This window comes from Ammodytes marinus (assembly GCF_949987685.1).
Source record: "Ammodytes marinus genome assembly, chromosome: 21".
NCBI classification, from domain to species: Eukaryota; Metazoa; Chordata; class Actinopteri; order Uranoscopiformes; family Ammodytidae; genus Ammodytes; species Ammodytes marinus.
Genome location: NC_137225.1, coordinates 13,907,674 through 13,929,381, shown reverse-complemented (window position 1 = coordinate 13,929,381; position 21,708 = coordinate 13,907,674). Strand labels below are relative to the sequence as shown.

At 41.7% G+C, this 21,708-nt stretch overlaps 1 protein-coding gene across 1 annotated transcript in view; it reads right to left on the bottom strand.

The window, feature by feature from the left end:
- Nucleotides 1–2,292: 2,292 nt before the first annotated feature.
- The window catches only part of jph1a (junctophilin 1a), a 33,254-nt gene continuing 13,838 nt past the window's right edge, over nt 2,293–21,708 (bottom strand). Inside the window, exons 4-7 of the mRNA XM_080049846.1 lie at nt 13,183–13,301; nt 5,419–6,143; nt 4,839–4,935; nt 2,293–4,644 (exon numbers count right to left, since the gene is read on the bottom strand). Of these exons, the coding sequence (XP_079905972.1) occupies nt 4,855–4,935; nt 5,419–6,143; nt 13,183–13,301 (925 nt within the window). The 3' untranslated portion in view covers nt 2,293–4,644; nt 4,839–4,854. The remainder of the gene's footprint in view (nt 4,645–4,838; nt 4,936–5,418; nt 6,144–13,182; nt 13,302–21,708) is intronic.

Here is a 21,708-nt window from a genome sequence, read left to right as displayed (position 1 = left end):
TAACTGTCTATTCACATGCTCTTATTATTCACCGTCAGGTGATCACTCATGATGACAATTAATAATTGTTGTGTAAAACATTAAAACTACTTTGTTACCAGTTATACGTGCTATATGAGTAGTTAAAGAACTAAACATTGAAAATGTCCTTGTATCAATCTGCTCACAACCTCATCGTGTGTCATTACCAATTTATTTCTTGATTATACAGAGGGTTATCACGAAGTGCTAACAATTTGGCGGACAATTAAATCTAATCATTTTTACTAATGTTTCATTAACAACACTTATGAAAGCAACATGAGTAACAAATCCAGTGGTTGTAAAAATGTGTCCAAACTGGTCAGCATTATGGAGGACCACAGGTGTCATGGAAATGTTTACATTGATTGATATTTTATTACTAAATAAAACATAGATACAATAAAACAAATAAAAATCTATTGAATTATTTGATCTATAAAGATTCTAAATTTAATTAAATTATATTTAAATTGGAGAAGAATAATCATTAATTTGCAAAAGGATACCTGAATCCAACCACAACCAATAAATACATAATTTTTAAATTGATCAATGAATAGTATACCTACTTGAGAAACAACATGAAGTGGCTGCTCTGTTCATATTATGGGAAGTGGGCCTTTTAACCAAAATGAAAAACATCAAACCCATGCCAGGCCTGTTTTGTTGTCGTCCACAGTCGCTGCTGCAGGGAATTCATACAGAGTTTGCTTCCCTGTACAGAAGATGATAAATCCACCTGCTGAATATAAACAAGATCATTGTAGATTCTCCTCGCCGGTCTGGATCATTGCTGTCACCGGAATTTGTTAAATGGCCACTATGGAGGTAGCATACGCTTATAAGGATTTGGTTTATATTTGTCCAGGTCCGCCTGCAGCAACCAAATCTTGTCCAGCATGCTGTGCCACATCAGAATAGTAACAGAGATATTCTATACTATTACTGACAAGTTCGGCTTCACATAGAGGTTTTATGTGCCAGGGTTATACACACCTCAGTATATTCCTTCAGAGGCAATGATACTAAAGTTCTCAGTAGCAATAATGACACCTGACATTTTCACTTGTAAAACAAAGAAGACATAGAGACTTGCCATATGGCAGACAGCAATACAAATGAGTTACAACCTAAACTTCCTGCTTGCTAAATCAGCTCCACAGAAAACCGGCAGTGTGTGATAAGCAAACTTTCCCCAGGTTTCACAGTGTCTGCCGGCGTCAGGGCAGAGGGCCCAGCAAGTGCACGACATGGTGTTTCTGATTCCAGGCAGGTGCTACTGCTGCTGTAACACTAAACTAATCCTAGGCTGATCAGCAGTGGAAACAGTACAAACTGACCCCAGACAAACTGGAGCAACATGCTGTGCTCGACACCACTAATGTGAGACCCCGACAAAGATACTTTGATTTAATGCCTTCTCTTCCCCCCACTCCTCCTCCCCCGATTCTCCTTAGGAAAGGTCACCATGAGGCCACCATTGCTAGCACAGATGAGACGATAAACCTCAGAGGTAGGCTACATAGAAGCCATAGTTAATACGGATATGTAGGCTATACAAAGGTGCTTGGACCGACCCATTGTTGCTAGCAACAATGCCATGAATTGGCTTATCGCTATCAACAAACAGGTAACGTGCTTTTACTGTAGAAAGTGTGAAAATAGGCCTGTCAATATTCAAAAAGTTGTTTAGGCCAAAATACATAATTAAAACCAAAGTATAAGTCGATAACTAGCTTAGATCAGTAGAATTATTGCTAGCTATGGTCGGTCGGTGCGAGCCCTTTTGATTACATACCAGTTTACAGAGCCCAGGCTGTGTATTAACACCTGCTTTTTTCCAGCACACACGTACAGGTTGTGTATCATGAGTAGATTTTCACAGATTTTGACAAAGAGTAATTTTGACAACACGTTTACTCCAAAGTAGATGTCCCAAACTTTAATGTTCACGCAGCTATTCTGAAATATGGTTGAAGGTTGAACGTTATGATCCTCGGCAGGATGATAGGCATTAGTGACTAAAAATTTCAGAAATAAGCAAAGTGTAGTTCGTTATCAAGGCATAACATCTTTATTGTTATACACATATCTTCATCTCCAAAGACTTTGCACAAATCAGTGGGGTAACATGAACCTTGAGATATCAAAATTCTCCCGCAGTTCCTCGTTACATCCGAAAAATACTCAAACAAGTCCATCTGCCTTTCACTTCCCCAAATGGTACATACAGTACAACCAATTAGAAATAAAGTACTTTTTTCCCACTGTCAAACATTATCATATGTGCATTACATTACCAATTACAAACAAGTTATAGTCATTGTCAAAATACAGGTGTGCAAATTGTTAGAAAAATACCAACTCATACCAGATTCTGGATTGTGCTCTGTAAAAATCCTTACAAATAGTATATAATAATCTATATATAAATGACTCCAACATGCAATGTTGCATTTCCAAAAATATCCCATAAACAGGCTGTTCTGTTAAACCCTCCGAAAACGCCAGTCTTCACCATGCTCCCGTGAAGACACTTAAAAAAAGAAAAAGAGGGTGTAGCAAATCATCAATTCAATGCATCACATTTGTAATTTAACAAATGTGTTTTTAATAATTGATTTCTTGGTCTGCTTTTATTGGCTTTTATTCCAGATTTAGAATACACTTTAGTAGTTTCCATGTTGTGGACAGTTTGCAAAACATCTAGGTGGCTGAAGCATTCGCCAAATGTAACGTGCTGCTCATTGTGTAACAGACAATATAGTCAATAACTTCAAAAGTGAACTGCAGCAAAGAAAACCTAGCCATATTAAAGCCCTTCTTTATGATGACCCATGTTCACAAGCAAGCACATCATTTTTACAATGAATAAATAATTAATCTTGGTAGTGATGACAATAAATGTCAATCATATAAATAAACCACTTTAAAAAAAATATATATTAAAGAACCTCATGCCATACCTGCGACAAAGACTATAAAGAGCTACGATGACGCAAGTTAAAAAGCATGATTCAGGTGATGACAACAGTCAAAGTATCCCCCACACGACAAAGTTAAGACAAGGATGGCATCTCTTTCCCTCGCCCCCCCCCCTTCCTCATCTTTTTTTTCTGAGGTAAACAGTAGTACTGTCGAAGACTTTTAAAGGCATCTTTTCTTCTCCCTGGTGCCACATTCCCCATGGCCTCGACCTGAATAAACTCAAAATTCCGCCGTCCACAAGACCGTCTTGATCCACTCCAAAAATGCACACGAGCCCTGCCAGGGTTTTCCAGAAGCAGCCGTGTGAACTGCGCTTTTTGCATTTTAACGTGTATAGTGAGACAGTGAAAACAAAAGAACAGAGTGCAGGAATTCACGCAAACAAGTTCTAGGCATGTACAGTGACATAATTTCTCCTTCTGAATTTAATAAATAGCATAAGACATCTGTTACTTCACTCTCACGGAGCTAAGTAGCTTTTAAAGTGTGAAACCTCCTTACCGAACACAGTGCCGGCTGTTAATCGTCATCCTTTCTCAGAACCAGTCATTCGAACTATGAGAGTCTGACAAAATAAATAATTTTCTTCATAATGGTACAACCCACCCTTTTTGTTTTGGCAAAATATACTATAAGTTTTCCTGAAAAAATAAAACATATTGCTCTTTCAGTAGTGTCAAATTACAACTCAATGGTTAGCGATGAGTCAAATTTCAGAATAAAAGGGAGAACAAATAGATTTACTTGAGCAGAGATCTTCAACTACAAGCATATGACTGTAGGCAAACCAACATTCAGAGAACGATGATGAACGAAGAAAGAAAAATGGCTACGATAAAACAAACAAAAAACAAATTGTTAAAACTGTACCATGCATGGGGCGTGTTTCAGGGCATTGTATCCCGGGTTACAATGGACACAGAGCTCGAGAAAGCTGCGGTGATGATTGGGTAAACAGAGTAAGACTGGCGAGTGACCGTGCTAGCACTGACTGCTGGCAACGGTCGTTTCCAGTTTCCTGTTGCAGGAGTGGTGGTGAACCCCAGAAAAAACGCATGCTCCCGCTGCGACTAAACTCCCCACCACCAACCACCACCCTTCCTCCTCTCTGCACCGCCGGGCTCGCATCTCCCATCAAAACGTCAGATGGCAAAATAGAAAGGCAGCTGTTTGCTCCCATCATCTAAAAGTGCATCTCCACACTCTTCCAGCAAAGTTCGTCAAGCCCACCGCCACCTCTGCCAAGGCAGGGGGAGTGGGCCACGGAGACCAGTGCTTGGATCAGCACACGTGTGGGTTTCAATTACTTCTTTTTTTCAGACTTTGTATGTTTGGTTTTTCTTTTTTATACTTTAAACTTTTTTTTATTTTTATCTTCTTTTCTTTTTTTTTTATACCTCAATAGACACAACATTTCATCTCAGCTTTCAGAGAAGCCAAAGGGCTGCTAATACACGGTGCTGGCCCTAAAGAAAGGCCCACAACAGGTTGGTGGTAGCGATGCCTTCCTCCTGATTCTCATCGGCGTCACGTTGATTCCTAGACACCCACGGCCGCCACCCGTATTCTCGCTGGCGCCATTTTCATTTTTTCCAGGCCGGAGATAAGACTGTTCCGGTTGCCATGGTTTCACTGCAACGTGAAAAGAAAAAGAAGTTTGTTTGGTCTTAGTTGGCTGCTCATCAACTTTTTAGACACACGTTTCGCCACATACAGGACACAGGGCACATGAGTGGATCCATCTTTGGAAATACATGAATTCATCTGGCACTTATTCACTGTTGTCAGTGAGTTAAAGGTGTCGAGAGGAAAACAAACAAACTTACCTGAGAAACAGCATCATCATGTCAGAAAATGGACAAATATAATTGCAAGGCCAATATTCAGCAGCATCACCATAGCAACAAGGATTGCATTAGGACCCTGCAAAAAAATGACATTATGATAAAGATCAGATATAGCATAATAATTAACAACAATCAACAATCAAATCATGTGTGCTGTCTATTCTTCTCAAAACAATGTTTAAAGTAACTATTTGAGGAAATAGAGGAAGAATTAAAGGAATAGTTTAACATTTCAGGGAAACATGCCCTTTGTTGCCAAAGTTAAATGAAAGAATTGAATTGAAAATTGAATGGTAAATGTGCCTATGACAATGACTGTTAGCTTAGCTTGGTCCATGCCAAGAAATTGTCCAGAACATGACCCCCATAAAATGCAGATTGTTATTTTTATGTTACATCAAATGTATGCAAGCTGTTTCCGGTCTTTATGCTAAGCTAAGCTAACCAAACATCTTACAAACTGTAAAGCGACATACGGGTGGTATAAATCTTCTCACCCAAGTCTTGCCAAGAAAACAAATAAGCCTCGTTGTGAAACCATTCCATCAAAAACACTTACTGTTTCTTCCATGCCTTCTGCAATCTCCATACTGGCTTTCTTTGTCTCTGAGAGGCTCTTTGGCTTTAGGGAATCCTGCTTCCTGAGTAGGGAGGCTGGCTTAGGGGGAGTGGGAGTACCATAGGACCTAGGGGGTGGTGGGGGCATGCGTGCCAGGTCCAGGGCACTAGGCTCTTCCTCAGCTTCCTCCTCAGGCTCCGGGGGCAGAGGGGCCTTTGAAGGGGGCTTGACGTAGTAACTGTGGTACTCGGTGTGGAGCTCGCCATTGACTGGAACTGCAGGAGGCTGAGGAGTCTGAGGGGGCTGCGGAGTAGGTGTGGGGGTAGACTGCTGGATCTTAGTGGGTTTAGGCGGAGCCTCGGCGTGCACATGAGAACTTTTGGGGCCATCACTGACGGACGGCTTCTCTTCTTTACTGAGCTTTCTACTAGACCGCTCATCCTTGCTAGTCTTGTGACTTGACTTTTCTTCTTTGCTTGTCTTGCGGGACGGTTTTTCCTCTTTGCTGGTCTTGCGGCTGGTGCTGTTGGCTAGCTGACCCTTCTTCTTGCTGGAGTGGGGCGAGGGGGGAGGCGAGGCTTTAGGACTGGTGGCGGCCGAGTGGGGAGGGGTGGTACCTTTGCGGTAGAAGTGGGGAGAACCTTTTGGGGAGTTCTCCTTCTTTTCTACAGGGACCTCTTTAATCTCCACAGGCTCCTTCACCGGTTGTTTTACGTAGTCGGGTCCTGCAGAGGTGAGAGAGATGATGCTTAATTAACAATTTTCACATGTGCCTTTACCTGTACAACTGCATCACCTCAGTTTGTGCCTCTAATGTATTATCACTACATAATAGAGAGCAAAGACATATCATTATGTTTCATTGATAGGTTTTGGTAGCAACTTGAGTCTGTAAAGTAAATATTAATCCAACACCAGCAGCAGACAGTTATCTTACCTTAGCCCACAAGTAAACCCATAAACCCACAAGTTTTGTTTGAGAAAATCAATGTAAAAGTTAAACCTTTTAGAAAAAAGCTCTGTGACTTGACTATAGTGATATAGGCCTATATACGTGAGAGGCACAACGTGGGGCTAACCTGCCTAATGCATACTGTATACTGTCTGATAGTAAAATATACAGGCAAGATTCAATCAGATAGGGGGCGCCTTTAGCTCAGTTGGTAAGGCGTCCCCCTCCCGGGCCGGGCCCAGCAGCAGACCCGGGTTCGATTCCCACCCGCGGTCGTACTCTGCATGTCACTCCCCTCTCTGCCCCATTTCACCTCTGTCTCTCTGCACTATCAATAAAGCATAAAAATGCCCAAAAAATATCTTTAAAAAAAAAAAAAGATTCAATCAGATATTGTTCAATGATGACACAGGAGATCCAACCAAGCCCTGGATCAACACCCAATGCTATTCTGACATATCTGATCCAACTGCTTTCCAAGAAGCCAGATTAGGAAGAAAATAAATTAGCTATCCATCCTGCTGGAGCTAAGCCTGCCCCCAAGCTCTATTTAAACCAGAGCTGGTCCCTAAGCATAGTTGAATTTTCAAATCAAATATTCATGAATCAACATTATATATGCAATGATTCTGCAAAGACCGAGTACAGGGAGGGGGAAATAGACTGATTAATGCAGGGTCACAAGCACCATTTCACAAAGGGAGCCTCCTCTGCAGGCTCATCTTTATCATCAGCCATTCTCTTTTATCATCAGTATGTTGTTTTTCCTGGAAAGGCCCTTGTCACATCAATTCCCAGCACCCAGCCAACACAGCTACAGATAAAGAGTCGACCCTTAGGGTGCAATAATGCCTCTCTTACACGGTTTGCTTGAAACAGTTTAGTGAAAAAAGATTCACAATGATACGACTGCATTTAGAATAAACGTGCGCTCCTCTTTTATTTTGTATCTTTTGAATTTTCAATATGGACACTACACTACGTCCTCTAAATGCGTAGACAAAACAGCCCAAATCTGAATGTAAATGACTTTTGTGAGAAGAATGACACTTTAACCGTCCCTTTGTTCTGCTCTGAATTAATATCGGGCTCTTTCTTTACCTGTTTTTTTCTTTCACTTTGCCTAGATTGGACGTGTCAGATTGACTAACACAAGGGACAATGCTGCTTTGTTTGAAATACATCAGAGGGCATGAGCAGTGGAGGATCCTCTGCAGCCCATATAGCACATTTGAAAAAAGATGGAAAGAAATATAGAAAACACACAGACAATTGACTTTACACATTTAGAAGGAACAATTTTGAAGACAGATTACTGATGTTCAACTCTAAAAAAATTTGCTTGATTTTCACTCCCATTCACCGCCACCAGACAGGCTTAATCATTATTATGTCTTCATGTGTTGGTGCCTTCAGTATTGACTGGGTCACTTGGTTGGACAACTAGTTAATCTTAAAGATCAATCCAAAAAGGATTTAGGAGAGGTTTCTTATATGCACGCCACCTATGCACCGTAATTCAGGGGGAAATCATTTATATTGATTTAGATGACACTTATCACCTGCAGGAACAGTTGAGCAGAACTCAAAGCCAGAAGATAACAAGTGTATCCCTTATCAGCGTAAACAGCCTTTAGTCTTTTGGGCCTCGGTACTCTTAAGCCCAAAGTATTATTCGGCCGTGTGGCATTCCTCGTTTGTTTCATAACAGTCACAACCAATAAGACCTACTACAAAGAGACTGGGGCGGGGGGGCATTTTAACATCTGCAGGGGCTTAATATATCTGCCGGGATTAATTTCACACCATAACTCAATAAGAGTTAGTACTTGCTGGGCGGGCCAGGACAATTTCACTCTGTTTGGGGACAGATTCCTGCACAGGGTTCCAGGCATTTTCTGAATGGTTTTGCAGCACTGAAATGACGGCCAGCCTCCCGCTCGCATAGAGGCTGCAACACCGGCAGTCACTAAAAACGACTTCCACTCCACTCCTAAGGCTATGCGTAGTTAGAAACATGCTGAAAATAAAGAACACTAAAAAGCTTTGCAATTTTTAGGGAGACTTGACTTTGTTAATTCAATCTCACTACTTGTGCTTGTTTTGTGGATATTTTAGCATGTGTAGATGTTGTTGTGACGAGCAAGTGAAGATTTATTGGGCACACTCACTCAACCAAGGAATTTTGCCAGGTCAGCTGCATGTACTGAGACTCAATTACCCAAATGGCCGAGGTGTTTCTTTCAACTGAACATTGATCAACTAGAGTCTGCAGCCCTCCTCCAAAGAGGACCCTTTAAAATAGGCCATGGTATTAGTCAAGAGCAAAACTACTCAGCACAAATAAGCACAAATGAAGATAATGGATGATTAAACTTCTTTTGGAGAATCTTTTGTTCAAATGTAAGATGTGTGCAAATCAAGAATTTTTTAATTTCTTTCAAGAAAAGCTCAACTTGGATGTGTATCATTCTCTCTTCGAGGAAATTAGACTACAAGCTTTTGTTTAAGCCGCGGTTGCCAGTTCTGTTCATGTTAATCCGCAGCACATTTTCTGCTCCAGTGCTCTCTCAGCAAAACACACGCGCTGATACACCACACACACACACACACACACAACTGTGCACTCACACAAAATGCAACGGATCGACTGTTTAAGACCCATCCTAACCCCTACTGACCTTAATATGAGACGCACAGCGGTGGCACGAGGCAAGATCCAGTATGTGTGTTCATGCATGGTTGTACATCTGTTGCCAACTGGCCAGTGTGGATTGTGGATACTGGATTCAACGGAAGATCCATAAGTGGACATTAGTTTAAAATCTCGAGGTTATTGTTGTCTTATGCAGGATGACAGGTCCTGGTAGCTGCCTTGCCTTTACACCCTTGTCAAATGCACTAAACAGTCAACTGGGACAGAAATATACATTTCAAATTGTTTGCTGCTAACATGATTCATTGTGTCTATATGTCAATTACAATAATATGTCCTCAAAATGGTCGCATTTGCATTTTCTTGTATTTTGCACTTTGTTAATGGTGGCATTTGATAACATTTTATTTTCCACACATTCTAGATATATATAAAAATGTTTAAGTATAAGTCTATTCTGTTTTTGTTTTTACCTCGACATGTTCTCTATGACAAATGCATTAACGACTCATGACTCAGTTTGTAGCGTTTTCTCTTTCTTCCTCCTACTCACAGTGGCAGATGGGCAAGAGGAGCTGTCATTGTTTGGCCAGATTACTTCCGCTACACACACACACACACACACACACACACACACACACACACACACACACACACATGCACGCTTACATTTGCACAAGCACATGCAAATATAAGTATACCACATTGTCTGTGGCTACTCGTTGCGTGTAATCACGGTCTTCCTGTGCTTTGTTAGTAAGTGCCAGCACGCAAAGCAGAACATGGAAGGCCACGTGTTGAACATGGCATTTGATTGATGTATGGCAGAGCCATATTTGGACTAGAAACAGGTCAGGATACATCTGCATATTTGGGAAAGGGCACCATTTATCAAACATTTTTCTTGGAAGTTTGCCTCAAACCTCTTTCATAAAGGGCTGACACAGTAATGTATAATCAAATGAGTGCAATGACCCATCTGCTTAACATTACCTAAGGATTAGATAACATGTCCACAAATCTTACACATAAAAAAAACAGCTTTTGAAATTTATTTGGAAAAGAATCATGGATTATGGTTTATCTTAAAACAAATTTATATGCTGTATCCTTGAAAGACACAAGAAGTTTTGGCATAACTTTAAACTTCAGCCGAACTACTGTCTTGTCTCCACGAAAACCTGCTGCCACGAATATAAAGCAGCACCTGCTCATGTCCGCTTGTTCAGCCCTGACAGGTCCAGGCTTTTATAGTTCCACCTGGTCCAAGTGTACTTTGACTGGGTCAAACAGGGCGGAGTGGGATCCCAGCTCGGCCCCCCCAACCCCAACCTGTCCTCAGCCAAAGTGACGGGCTGAAGGAAGGGACAGCTGCACTGCGTCAGCCCTTGAGAGGGGTGTGTGTGTGGGACTGAGCTCCTCTCAGTGCATAAGGATTTCAGCTATGTCTCCATCAGACCCCGGCGAGCACCAAAGATAGCCCAATTAACGTCACAACGTGGGCCATGCCCAGCTAACGCGCTGCTCCCCCTCCAGGGTGCTGTATGTGAACCAATCATAAAGGTCAGGGTCCTGTTCCCTGTGACCCTATCTTCCCTTTTGAAGTACACACTCCCAATCTGAGTGATAATCTGCTATGAGTCTGAAATGTCAATTACAAACAACAAGGGGCTTTGGACCCTTGGTTGTTACCCTAGAGGAGTTATTAGAAGCTGGTCGGGGCGGGGGGGGGGGTAAATGAGAAAATTTCTGCTATAGAGGAAGACATTGAGGAAGTAAGTTCGGGAAAGTCAAAGTTCTTTCTTGTGTCACATACAGCGATTGAGCGACTGAAACATCAGGATAGACAAGTTTATTGTCACCCACTTGCTATATTAAGTACACAGTGCAATTCTTCGTTGATCTTCACAACATGGTTGACTCTTTGTCCAGTAAGCTGTAAATAGGGGAAACTGTTTATACTCACACATGATATAGACAAACCGTGAAGCAGCAACAAAACAAAATTAGGCCGCTCTGGATTCCCCTAACTGCTATTAGACAAGAACAAGTCTTCTTTTCAAATGAAATCCACATATGGTTAAAAAGAGATGTCGGGCCATTTTGCAGGTGCCTGTCAGGCATTGGCCTGGGCTTGACATAACCACATACGTAACTGTGGGGCTCGGATGTCACCTTGCGCTGCACATTATCATCATGACATCGGCCACTTTCTCTCTTTCGAGCTGATCTGACTTTTAAGGCAAGGACACTCTCCCCACGGAGTTGTGAACCTGGAGATCAACCGGCCTGCCAAGCATGACCGCCGTTTTCCACAACACAAACACGCCGCGGGATGTCTCTGGCCCGGGCCTTGCCATTTCTGTGGCTTAGCAGAGGGACATGCTTGAATGGGTCCCATTGTCAATCTATTTGTCACCCACTATTTTGTGGTGCCTTTTGGCAAGGGCCCAAGGTCGGCTAGCTCATAGGCCTATAAATATTGCCCACAGTGGAGGAGGCGAGTATAGATCTTACACTATAAATAAACAAAAAAAGTATATATGGTTTGACCTAGCCCTTCTGGATTTTCTAGAAAATTTATAACAACTTTTGCATATGCATCTATATTATAGCTAAAGAACTATTTGAAATGAATTACAGGCTTATCAGGTCAGTATATGGATGCTTGCCTGAGGTAATGCTTCTATAGAAACTAAGTTTTGATTGGACGACTGCATCACAAGGTCTTTGACAGAAAAGGATACCTCTACCCCTCACTATTTATGTAGTTTTATATTGCCTTGTTAAACTCAGCTTACCTTGTAAATGAACTAAACAGAGTTGAGTCGCAACCCTACGCTGTGAGCTGCTGTGTACTATGGCAGTGTGCCTTATAAACGCCCCAGGCAAGAGGAAAGATGAGAACCGATTGGTATTAGAAGGAATTTGTTTCCTTGACCGCCACTCACATACTGTACCTCTAAGACACTCCCCAGGCTCCACTAAAGCACATCTTTGATATGAAGGAACACTACTAAAATAACAGAAAATTAATGCGCTTTTTTACACTCTTTGGCAGATTTTATGGCTGCAAATTTGAGCAAGTCTTTCCGAGCAGTTACAATAGGCCCTTTGAGAGCAAAGACGGGGCTTCCTTCCAGAATACAGTAACCTGCTTTAAGCTGTCTCTGCTGTTGTCTAAGCACATACACAGTCTTCCATTGTTATGTTATAAGTCATCCTCAATATCTCTAGTCTTCGATTACAGTCCTGAAATCCAAAACCATACGCTTTTGTGCATCCAGAACAAAATCATTTCTGACTCAGACACAGGGTGTGTGAACAATTCTAAAACTGAATTATTCATATAAAGTAGCCAACCTCCTACTATTTACCCAACGTCTAAATGATATAAACATAGCTTGCAAGGACGGATCGGTTGTTTCAGGATTTTGTAGCTAAAAAAAAGGTATAGTGGTGGTGGTGGTTGGGGATTTAAGAATAGCATGGCTAGGTAAATGTCCCACTGTAGGGGGAAACCCCTCCAGGCCTGTTTGGCAGTCAAGGACTGCAACTTCATCTGCACGTTAGTCAGGCCATGTCTCAAATGTCTGTAAGCCTTAAAACCTTGCTTGCATGTTTAGCTACCAAAAGGTTCATGCAAACGTAGCCACTTAAGGCCGGACACTGCAAGTGAAAACAGATTTTGGATACAGCCCTTTTTAATCTTATAAATCTAAATATACTTACAGATAATGGCTTTAAAAGATTTTTGTATAGGAGAAATACAAAGATGCAAACAGACAAGGTTTTGTAAGATAAACACCTAAATGTGGATTTTGGACCGTTTATTTATACTAGTATAAAATAAGACATATTACGGAAGCTTAACAGCCCAAAATCTCAAAATTGATCGATGATTGAAAAAAAAGCAACGTTGTCTTGTCCAAGTCCATGTATTGCATTTCATCACGTGCAATAAACACATCTAAACTAAATGACCCCCACAGTGGACCTGCAGTCCAACGGTTTCTTAATCAGACTGTGGGAAAGTATCTAGAGACACAAGGGACATCCCTGCTAAGTCTCCGTGAGGCCCACACTTTGCCACTAGGAACATGCTTTAGAATATCAGACGTGTGTTTGCACATTAACGTTTGTTGTTAAAGGTTACCTGGTTGGTAGAAGTTGGGGGAGAGCTCCCTAGCAACAGCCCTGGCGATTTCAGAGTCATGCACGGCCGAGATGGCAGCCTGCTCAGCAGCCTCGCTTTTTGTCCTTGCATGGGCCGTTCTGAAGAAAAAAGAAAAAAAAACAGAGACAATAGTAGAGATAAGTCAGAGGCAAATGCATAAAAAAACTAAAAACCATGGCTGAAGGATATGTGGTGGATAAATATATAGAAATATACACAAACACATTTTCTATTTATTTCAACATAATAACTCATGGGTCTATGTCTTTCATCATAATGATTGACAGGACAGCTTCCCTCTCTTTCTCTCTTTTCCCCCTCACTAACCCTCCATCCCTCCCTCTCCCTCCTCCTCATCTTTGAGATCCATCGCTCAGTCTGTCCCTCTTGGGAATGACATAACACAACCCCTGGTGCGTCTATCTCAAATCTTGATTTTTTTTCCCAAAATGGAGCGCAGCCATATCCAAGCAAGACCTTAATCCAGTCTGGAGCCCTGCACTAAATGATTACACATAAACACATATATGATCCTCGTATCGAATCGTATCGAAACGTATCGTATCGAGTCGTATCATATGTAAACAACAGGTGCTGTAGTGAAGGCCCATCAGATGCAGAAAAAAAATACTTTTAAACAACTTAGAAAGTATAAAGTCAATTATTCGATTAATAAATAAAAAGATACAACCAGCAATTTCACAAAATTTCAACGCTTTTTTAAAGGCCTGTGGGAACCCTAAAGTAATCACTTCAGAAGGTGACATACAAAGGAAGAAAAGAAAAATTTGACACTATGAAAACAAGAACTCAAAAGTATTAGAATAAAAACCTTGTATCACCAATAACCATCCCATCCTGATGCTCGCCAAACCAAAGGCAGAAGAGCAATACGTTTTGGGATCAATGTGAGTTTAGCATTAGCAGTGAGCGGTATAATGAGAGCGTACCAGGGTAAGACAGACCGAGGCCGGGAGGGGACCTGACCTGCTGAACAAATCTCTTGGAAACTCCCCTGAAAAGATACTGCACACGTTAACATGCTCGTGAAGATGCAAGAGAGAACCATAAGTATAGTATTATGCAACAGTGCGAGTAAAACCAGTGGATCACATTCTTACTGTGGTGACTTACTGTGAGTGGAACCCCTTATACAATGCATGACATTGCAACGTGCAAATGCAACTATCCAGATGGGCTGTCCACTCTAAGTATTGACAGCTGTGCCTTGCCAAACTCCTACTCATCCATCTCCCTCAATCAATGCTTCTGCTTTTTTTTACGATCCTTCTTCATTAGTCTATTGACACTGCATCCCTTCATCCCACCATCCTAACTCTTTTCCTCCCTCCCTCTTGTCTTTCTATGTTCGAGTTGACCCCAATGGACAGATGTCTCCATTCCAGACCAACTTCTCTGTCCTTGGACTCTGGCCTGTCCTGTTTTTTTTTGATGGGTAGGGGAACAGTGCCGATATTAAAATGCATGAGGAGCCATATGCTGGCGGGAGAGACGGGTCATTTCCTCTCCATAAATAAGAGGACAACGCTCAGGCTGTGTTAACAGGCGACACGGCCTCTGAAAACCACTGACCAGCTGCAGAAATTAAATCTTTTTTAAGACATTTCAAACAGTCACACACAGTAGTCTGGGCCATATACTGTAACACAACATGCTTTGCTTTTTGCCATGAATTACAAAAATGTAGGAATTTGTGTCAATTTATAGTCTTACTTAAAGTGGCTACTGCGAGGAACTTATGACGATTCTATTGGTCTCTTTGGACTAAAGCGGTAGTATTTTTAACGACACCAGCGCCTGCCGTCCTTAAGACCTTTGCGAGCTTGTGATGGCGGTGCGTGCATTTATTTAGGAAGCGACTAATAATGGTCATATGACGATGGTAAAGCAAAGTCAATTTTGATTTAGTAACGTTCGGGAAACAAAGGATGTTCTGGTCTGCTTGCCGTTAACCTTTTGGTCTAAGTTTCCGGGCGATCTAATCTAATATCATAGTATTAAAGCAAAGGCATTAATAAAAAGGATATAAAAATAGATTTTCTTTCTCTGATGGTCTGGTTTGCTGTTCCACGTCATTTATGATCATCAGAGGAAAAATAAGACTTGTTCATAACATTTCAACGTTCCTTGTAGGAGGTTTAAGATCACTTCACTGTTAAAAAATGAGATGAAAGAATTTCCAGTTGCATCACACCACTGACGTGTATACTGTAGAAACCCACTTGCCACACATGCTGCCACAAGGACATACATGCATCTATTTCTGAAACGTGTGAAATGTGTAGCCAAGCAAAAGGAGGTATGGATGTGACATAAATGTATGCAAGCACGCCCCCACGACACATCCTATGGATCTTAACAGTTCCCTTTTGGTGGAGTGGGCATAAAGTCACGGGCAGACACAGGACGCAATGCAGACTGCTCACAGACAGGATGTCTGGTCGCGGGAGGTGACAGGCAGAGAATGATGGGAGTGTGACAGAGAACTCGGACATGAGGAGAGCAAAAGCAAAGGCGAGAAAACATGGGCATGTGGAGAACAGAGATGTAAGGGTTGGTTGGTTTTCTTCCCTGGCATAGGGTAAATCTTAGACATGTTTTAATTAAACTAGCGACCCTCACAGACGCATTCCACCATGCACTGACTGTTAAACTCGCAATCATCTATTTCTTGTCCACTTGGGGGGGGGGGAGGCATCACAAGAATCTGTAAACACAACATTGACATATTATCTCCTTAACAACTTGATATTGGGAGCAAAGATAGAGATCAACATTCCTTTGGAGTAATGTTTGTGTACACACACCAACATCGACTCTTCATTTAGCTCAACAGGCAAATATCTGACTCTCTAGCTGCTGAATGCTCCATTTTGTTCAAAGCTATTGGCTAACTTTTTCTGCCACTCAGGACTGCCAGTGAGTGGCTTGCTGAGCCTACGTACAAAGAGTTTACGTCAAATTATGTTAGGCATTTCCTTGTCAATCACAGATTCAATGCAAAAATATGTGCGTAAACAACAATAAATATCAGTGATTCTTGAGAACCGGGACAAAAGGCTGTCTTCCATATGTTACTGCTGTTATGTTTAAAACTAAAAATATAAAAAATTGTAGATGTTATTAGGGATTAAGAATAGAATGTCTGGAGCAGAATTATCCCCTTCAATTTAATTGTATCATTATTATTTCAAATATATGACACTTGTTATCTTCTCACGACGTCCAAAACAGTGTGTCCTCAGAGAAGGTTTCAATCTTTCATACAGTATGCAATAAAACCTATTAAAAATGTACTTTAATGATTAAAAAGAGCTTTTTTCATCAAAAGCAACACTAAATAATCTCTCATATCAATAAAAACTGTTTTTCTACAACAGATTCATGTTTTATAAGGATTGTAAGTGGTGGGACAACTTCACTGTAAGTCAACACTGTCAGACATTTCATTATGTAAAATGTAATAAAATCAGGCGAAATAAGGGGCAGCTGTCACTTTGAAGGACCTCTTGTCAAATTCTACCTCTGCAGAGTATATTAGAGTCAAAAAGGCTCTGATAAGTGTTGTAGTTTTAGAATATTTTACATTCCGAATCTTGAAAGTCCTGTGTCACAACCATGATATGTCAACACCGACTTACAATTACTGAAGAAGTTATTTGAAATGTTTTGATAATTTTATTTTCCTGAAGTAGTTCATTCATACTAGCACCTAACATCAACAGAAAAAACAAATGGCTACTAGATCAATTCCATATGTTTAATAAACGTTAAATATGTCAACACTGCCAGACATGAAATCTGACGGAGTTGACATCTGACGGTGGTGATAGGCCAATGACGGTAAAAAAACAAAAGCTAGGAGGTTGTGTCAAAGCTTAGCTCAGTAGCTTAGTATATGTTGGATACATACATGTAATTTAATTTGCCTAAACATAGGGTTTGTATTTTTTCAACATTGCACCTGTTTTGTCCCACTTCTCAAGAATCACTGATATATGCTAGAGAAAGAAATAACAATATGCAAGCTAACAAATGCCCTTGTAGAAAGGTTTTATTCGTCAGACTGTCTGCAGCTTCCCTACTTGGGGCCGATCTGCCACTGAATATAAAGCAACACCTGTTCATTTTCTAGTTTTGGGCTCTGCAGGTACTCCTGTCTGGTTGAGTGCTTGGGAAGAGTCCAAGCAAATCAATGGTATTTGAATCCATGAATGCTCCTGCTGGATTCAATGCAAATATCACACACACACACACACACACACACACACACACACACACACACAAAAACCCGTTTGTAGAAATTTGGACAAGGTGTAGAAAGGAACAAAGGACTTTGAAGCAATTTTTCTTGGACTGAAGCTCTGTTTGAAAGCTGATATTGGATATAACTAAGGCCCGGTGAGATCCTTGGTGTGTTCTTCATTACTTCTGACAAAACGGATTGTGTGAAAAGTGTAGAGATAGTTTGGCAAGTCTGTGCGGCCGATTCTCTTTCTCTCGGGGGAATGTATTTGAGTGTAGAGGACGCAGGTGAGAAAAACAAGGAAAGAAAAGTGTTGAGGAAAATGCACATTGAGTAAATGGCATCGCAATCGAAAGGATACAAAACAGAACTGGAGAGAGAGGGACTGAGAATGAGACAGAAACGCTCCAGCAATGACTCCTGGGTATTTTATAACCGCTGAGGTATGCATCTCGGCCCCTCTAATTTTACTGTAGGGTTCAATTTCAAACCCAGGCTCCCATGTGGCAGGGTGCATCCTCATTTAAAGTTTTTCATACCACTGCTCTCCTGAAGAATAAACTATTTCTGTATCAATATAATGTGTGTGTGTGTGTGTGTGTGTGTGTGTGTGTGTGTGTGTGTGTGTGTGCGTGTGTGTGTGTGTGTGTGTGCGTGTGTGTTGTATGTGCACATTCCCCTGAGTGAATCTTCAGTCCATCACTCCCCAGGCTATGGCCTATTTGAGGAATCACCCTCACATATGCTGACACAGTTCTGAGCCCCCTTCGTCTCTTGGTCCTTTCCGTCCCCCACTCATCTTTCTTCTCTCCATCGCAGTGACCTATTGACTGGAATGCTGACTGGTATAGTATAAAATAAGACGCAAGATGAGTCTTGACCTTGTGCGCGGTAAACATCAGCACCAAGCCATCTCCCTTTGAACCTCATCACTCTCTTTCATCGCCCACTGCAGAGTGAAAAACTAATGGTATACTCTACAGCAAGGCTCGCATTTCAGGACCGTACTCCAATTTGGGCAGAAGGGGGTGCGAAAATGAATGCTCATGAAAGGATATTATGCATCAACAGCAATTACAGTCCTGTATCTGGCCCCTGCCCTGACGGTGCCCAGGTCCAAAGGAGCAGCACAAAAACGTCACAGAAAGTCTGCACAAATTAGCACTTAGCTTGCCCCGCGCTTATCTTTTATATCCGCGCAGGCCTGCTATTGAACTCCCAACTAGTGCTAATTCAGGATTACTCAAGCATGACTAACACCATTAGCCGTTAGCTAAAACCGACTCCAAAATTATGCAGGAATTATTCCCCGGTATTAGGTCTGGGCTCGCATTACCAGGGGCTGCAGTGGGTGTATGTGTGTGTGTGTGTGTGTGGGGGGGGGGGGGGGGGGGGAGGGGCTATGGTAACAGCTTTAAATGGGAGACGGAGCTGTTATTATAAGATAAGCTAACTTCATCCTGAAGAGAGGCCCATAGTGCAATCTAATGAGAATATTTGGGCATGGCCGTGCACTGTTCTTGAAACATATTACATCTTTGGACATCTTGCTGGGTTTGGCAGGATGTCGGCTCTTGGCTCATTCACCAACTTTCTCGTGGCATAGCACGTAAACACAAATACATAGAACACTACATGCAGCAGCAAAGGACAAAAACACGATAGGCACAGGCACAGGCACAGGCACTTGCATCAATGGAACGTGGCAGGACAATATCAGAAGCACTTGATGAAAGCAGAAGCAGGGTAGTGGGACAAAGGGCAAGGGGGGGCACAATGGGGTCAAGTTATGCATAGACTTGACAGATACATTGTAGCAGAAAAGGATACAAGAGAAAGGACACATCACAGAGGAAAACAATCATCATCTACTAAATGCATAGCACTGTTTGATATAACTTAAAAATATAGGGAGCATACGGAGAACATACACCTGACCTGTTCACTTCCTTGCTTGGAGTCAAATAAGAAGCCACTCCCATGGCTGTGCGCTAAATATGAAGCTACAGCCAGCAAGTGTTTAGCTTAGTTTAGCATAAATACTGGGAGAAGACACAAACAGCAAGCTTGCTTCTGTCTGAGTGTTTAAAAAAAGTACAGCACCTCTAAAGCCTACTACTTTACAATGTATATCTTATTAGTTTCATCTGTAAAACAAAAAGAAAAAGAAAAATTAGTTATGTGTGTTAGAGTGCTATCAGTTTAATTTAATTGTTTATAGCGAATAATATTTCCCAAAACTATTATTTTATAACTGACCGACTTGGAGTAGTTTATGATCTCCATGTCCGCAAAATCAAGACAGAGAAACCATTTTTACATAATGCACTTATCGTGTTTACTCATAATACAAAAGGCTGAACTGGCCTAGACAGATTGAAAACAGCCTCCAATGCAGACTTTATTTCTGGGAAGAAGAATGAGTGGAATCAGTTTTTTTGATTAAACAGGGGGTGGGGGAGAGAAATCCCCAAACTCTGCTGCTGAGATTTCTGGCAGTGGATTACAAACAGCCATAATCTCCCACTGGTGATCTCTACTAAGAATCTCTGCGCTGAACCATTCCCTGAGACTTCATCTGACATTCATCAAAAAAAAAAAAAAAAAACATGGCTTTGGCAGGTATGTGCTCGTGCATCAGGATGTTGGCGGGTGGATATGTATAGGTGCTGCTCAGACTTTAATGTGAATATGCAGAATTACTGTATTATTGAGTGCCTGTGTTCGTGTGGAACATGTTAAAGGTTATTTTATGTTTAAAGGGCTGACACACACTTTTACTGAGTGTTGATATTGGTCTGTTGCGAGATTGCTTTGGTTTTTCTTGAAGGGCAATTGATTCAGATCTTAGCTCTGTGCTTTTAGAGTTAAAGCTGCTAGTGAAACATGGCCACAGCTGATACAAAGGGGGGGGGGGGGGAGGCAGCGGTGGCTAAAGCATACACAGCAGAAAAACTAGGATATACTGTAGCTGTGAGATTTCTCCGAGCTTGGATTTGTTTATTACTGTTGCCCTAATTTTCTTTTGTTCTAAAAATGTTATCACTGAAAATAATACTGGTGAAGTGATATGGACTTTTTGAATTAGCCTCCAAATCAAACTTTAAAGAGGAAGCAATGAAGGAAGGGAGGTTGCATGTTAGAAAGTACTTACATTAAGTCAACTAAATTCAAAGGATCGGAACACCAGTGTTTGTGTTGCTGTGAGGCAGCATCTGTTTGTTTCCCCACTCACAAGCTGCTGTTACCAGAGGAGTCGACAATTGTCAAGAGTTGACAATTTAACCTGAGTCCGGAGTTCAACACACACACACACACACACACACACACACACACACACACACACACACACACACACACACACACACACACACACACACACACACACACACACACACACACACACACACACACACACACACGTGCAGGGCCCCGCCAATGCAAATTGAGACATGTTGTCACAGGAGGACTATGCAAATGTTACACACCTACCACATATACCCGCACAACACAAGGACATGCAAAACGAACATCAACTGCATCAACTCGCTCTCGCTCTCTGTTTCTCTCTCTCACTCTCTCTCTCTCTCACACACACACACACACACACACACACACACACACACACACATACACACACACACACACACACACACACACACACACACACACACACACACACAAACACACATATACGTATGCATGAAAAGTCTGAAAAGGACCATTAGTGAGACGTGCCATAATGAGGCCCGCAGGGAATCAGGGAATCGGTGTGAATAAGGACACACTGAGGTGACTTCACTGCTTTGTCTGTACGATAGCAGTCTATGAGCCTTTTATAAATCTCCAGCTGGAACATGTTGAACCAGCCCTTATAGGATGAATAAACACAACAACGCCTCTTCACTCTACTACTTCATAAAGAAAATCAACACATGGCTGACATGATGATGACTGCGGTGAGGCAGTAACTATGGTTACCCACAGAGACACTTTAGCAAGCCGGCCGACCAGGCATCAGGCCTGTACTAATGAATTTGCAAATGAAGCAACCCTCACTGAAGACAACTGTATGGCTATAATCTTGCAAAATACACATACGACTAAACGGCATGTATATACTACCGGATACATTTCCGTGTGCTTTGGCAGTGAATGTACTGCAGAAGGTTCACACACCAAGAGACAAACCAAGAGACAAACACACACACCCACAGGCACACACAAAGCAGCCGCTC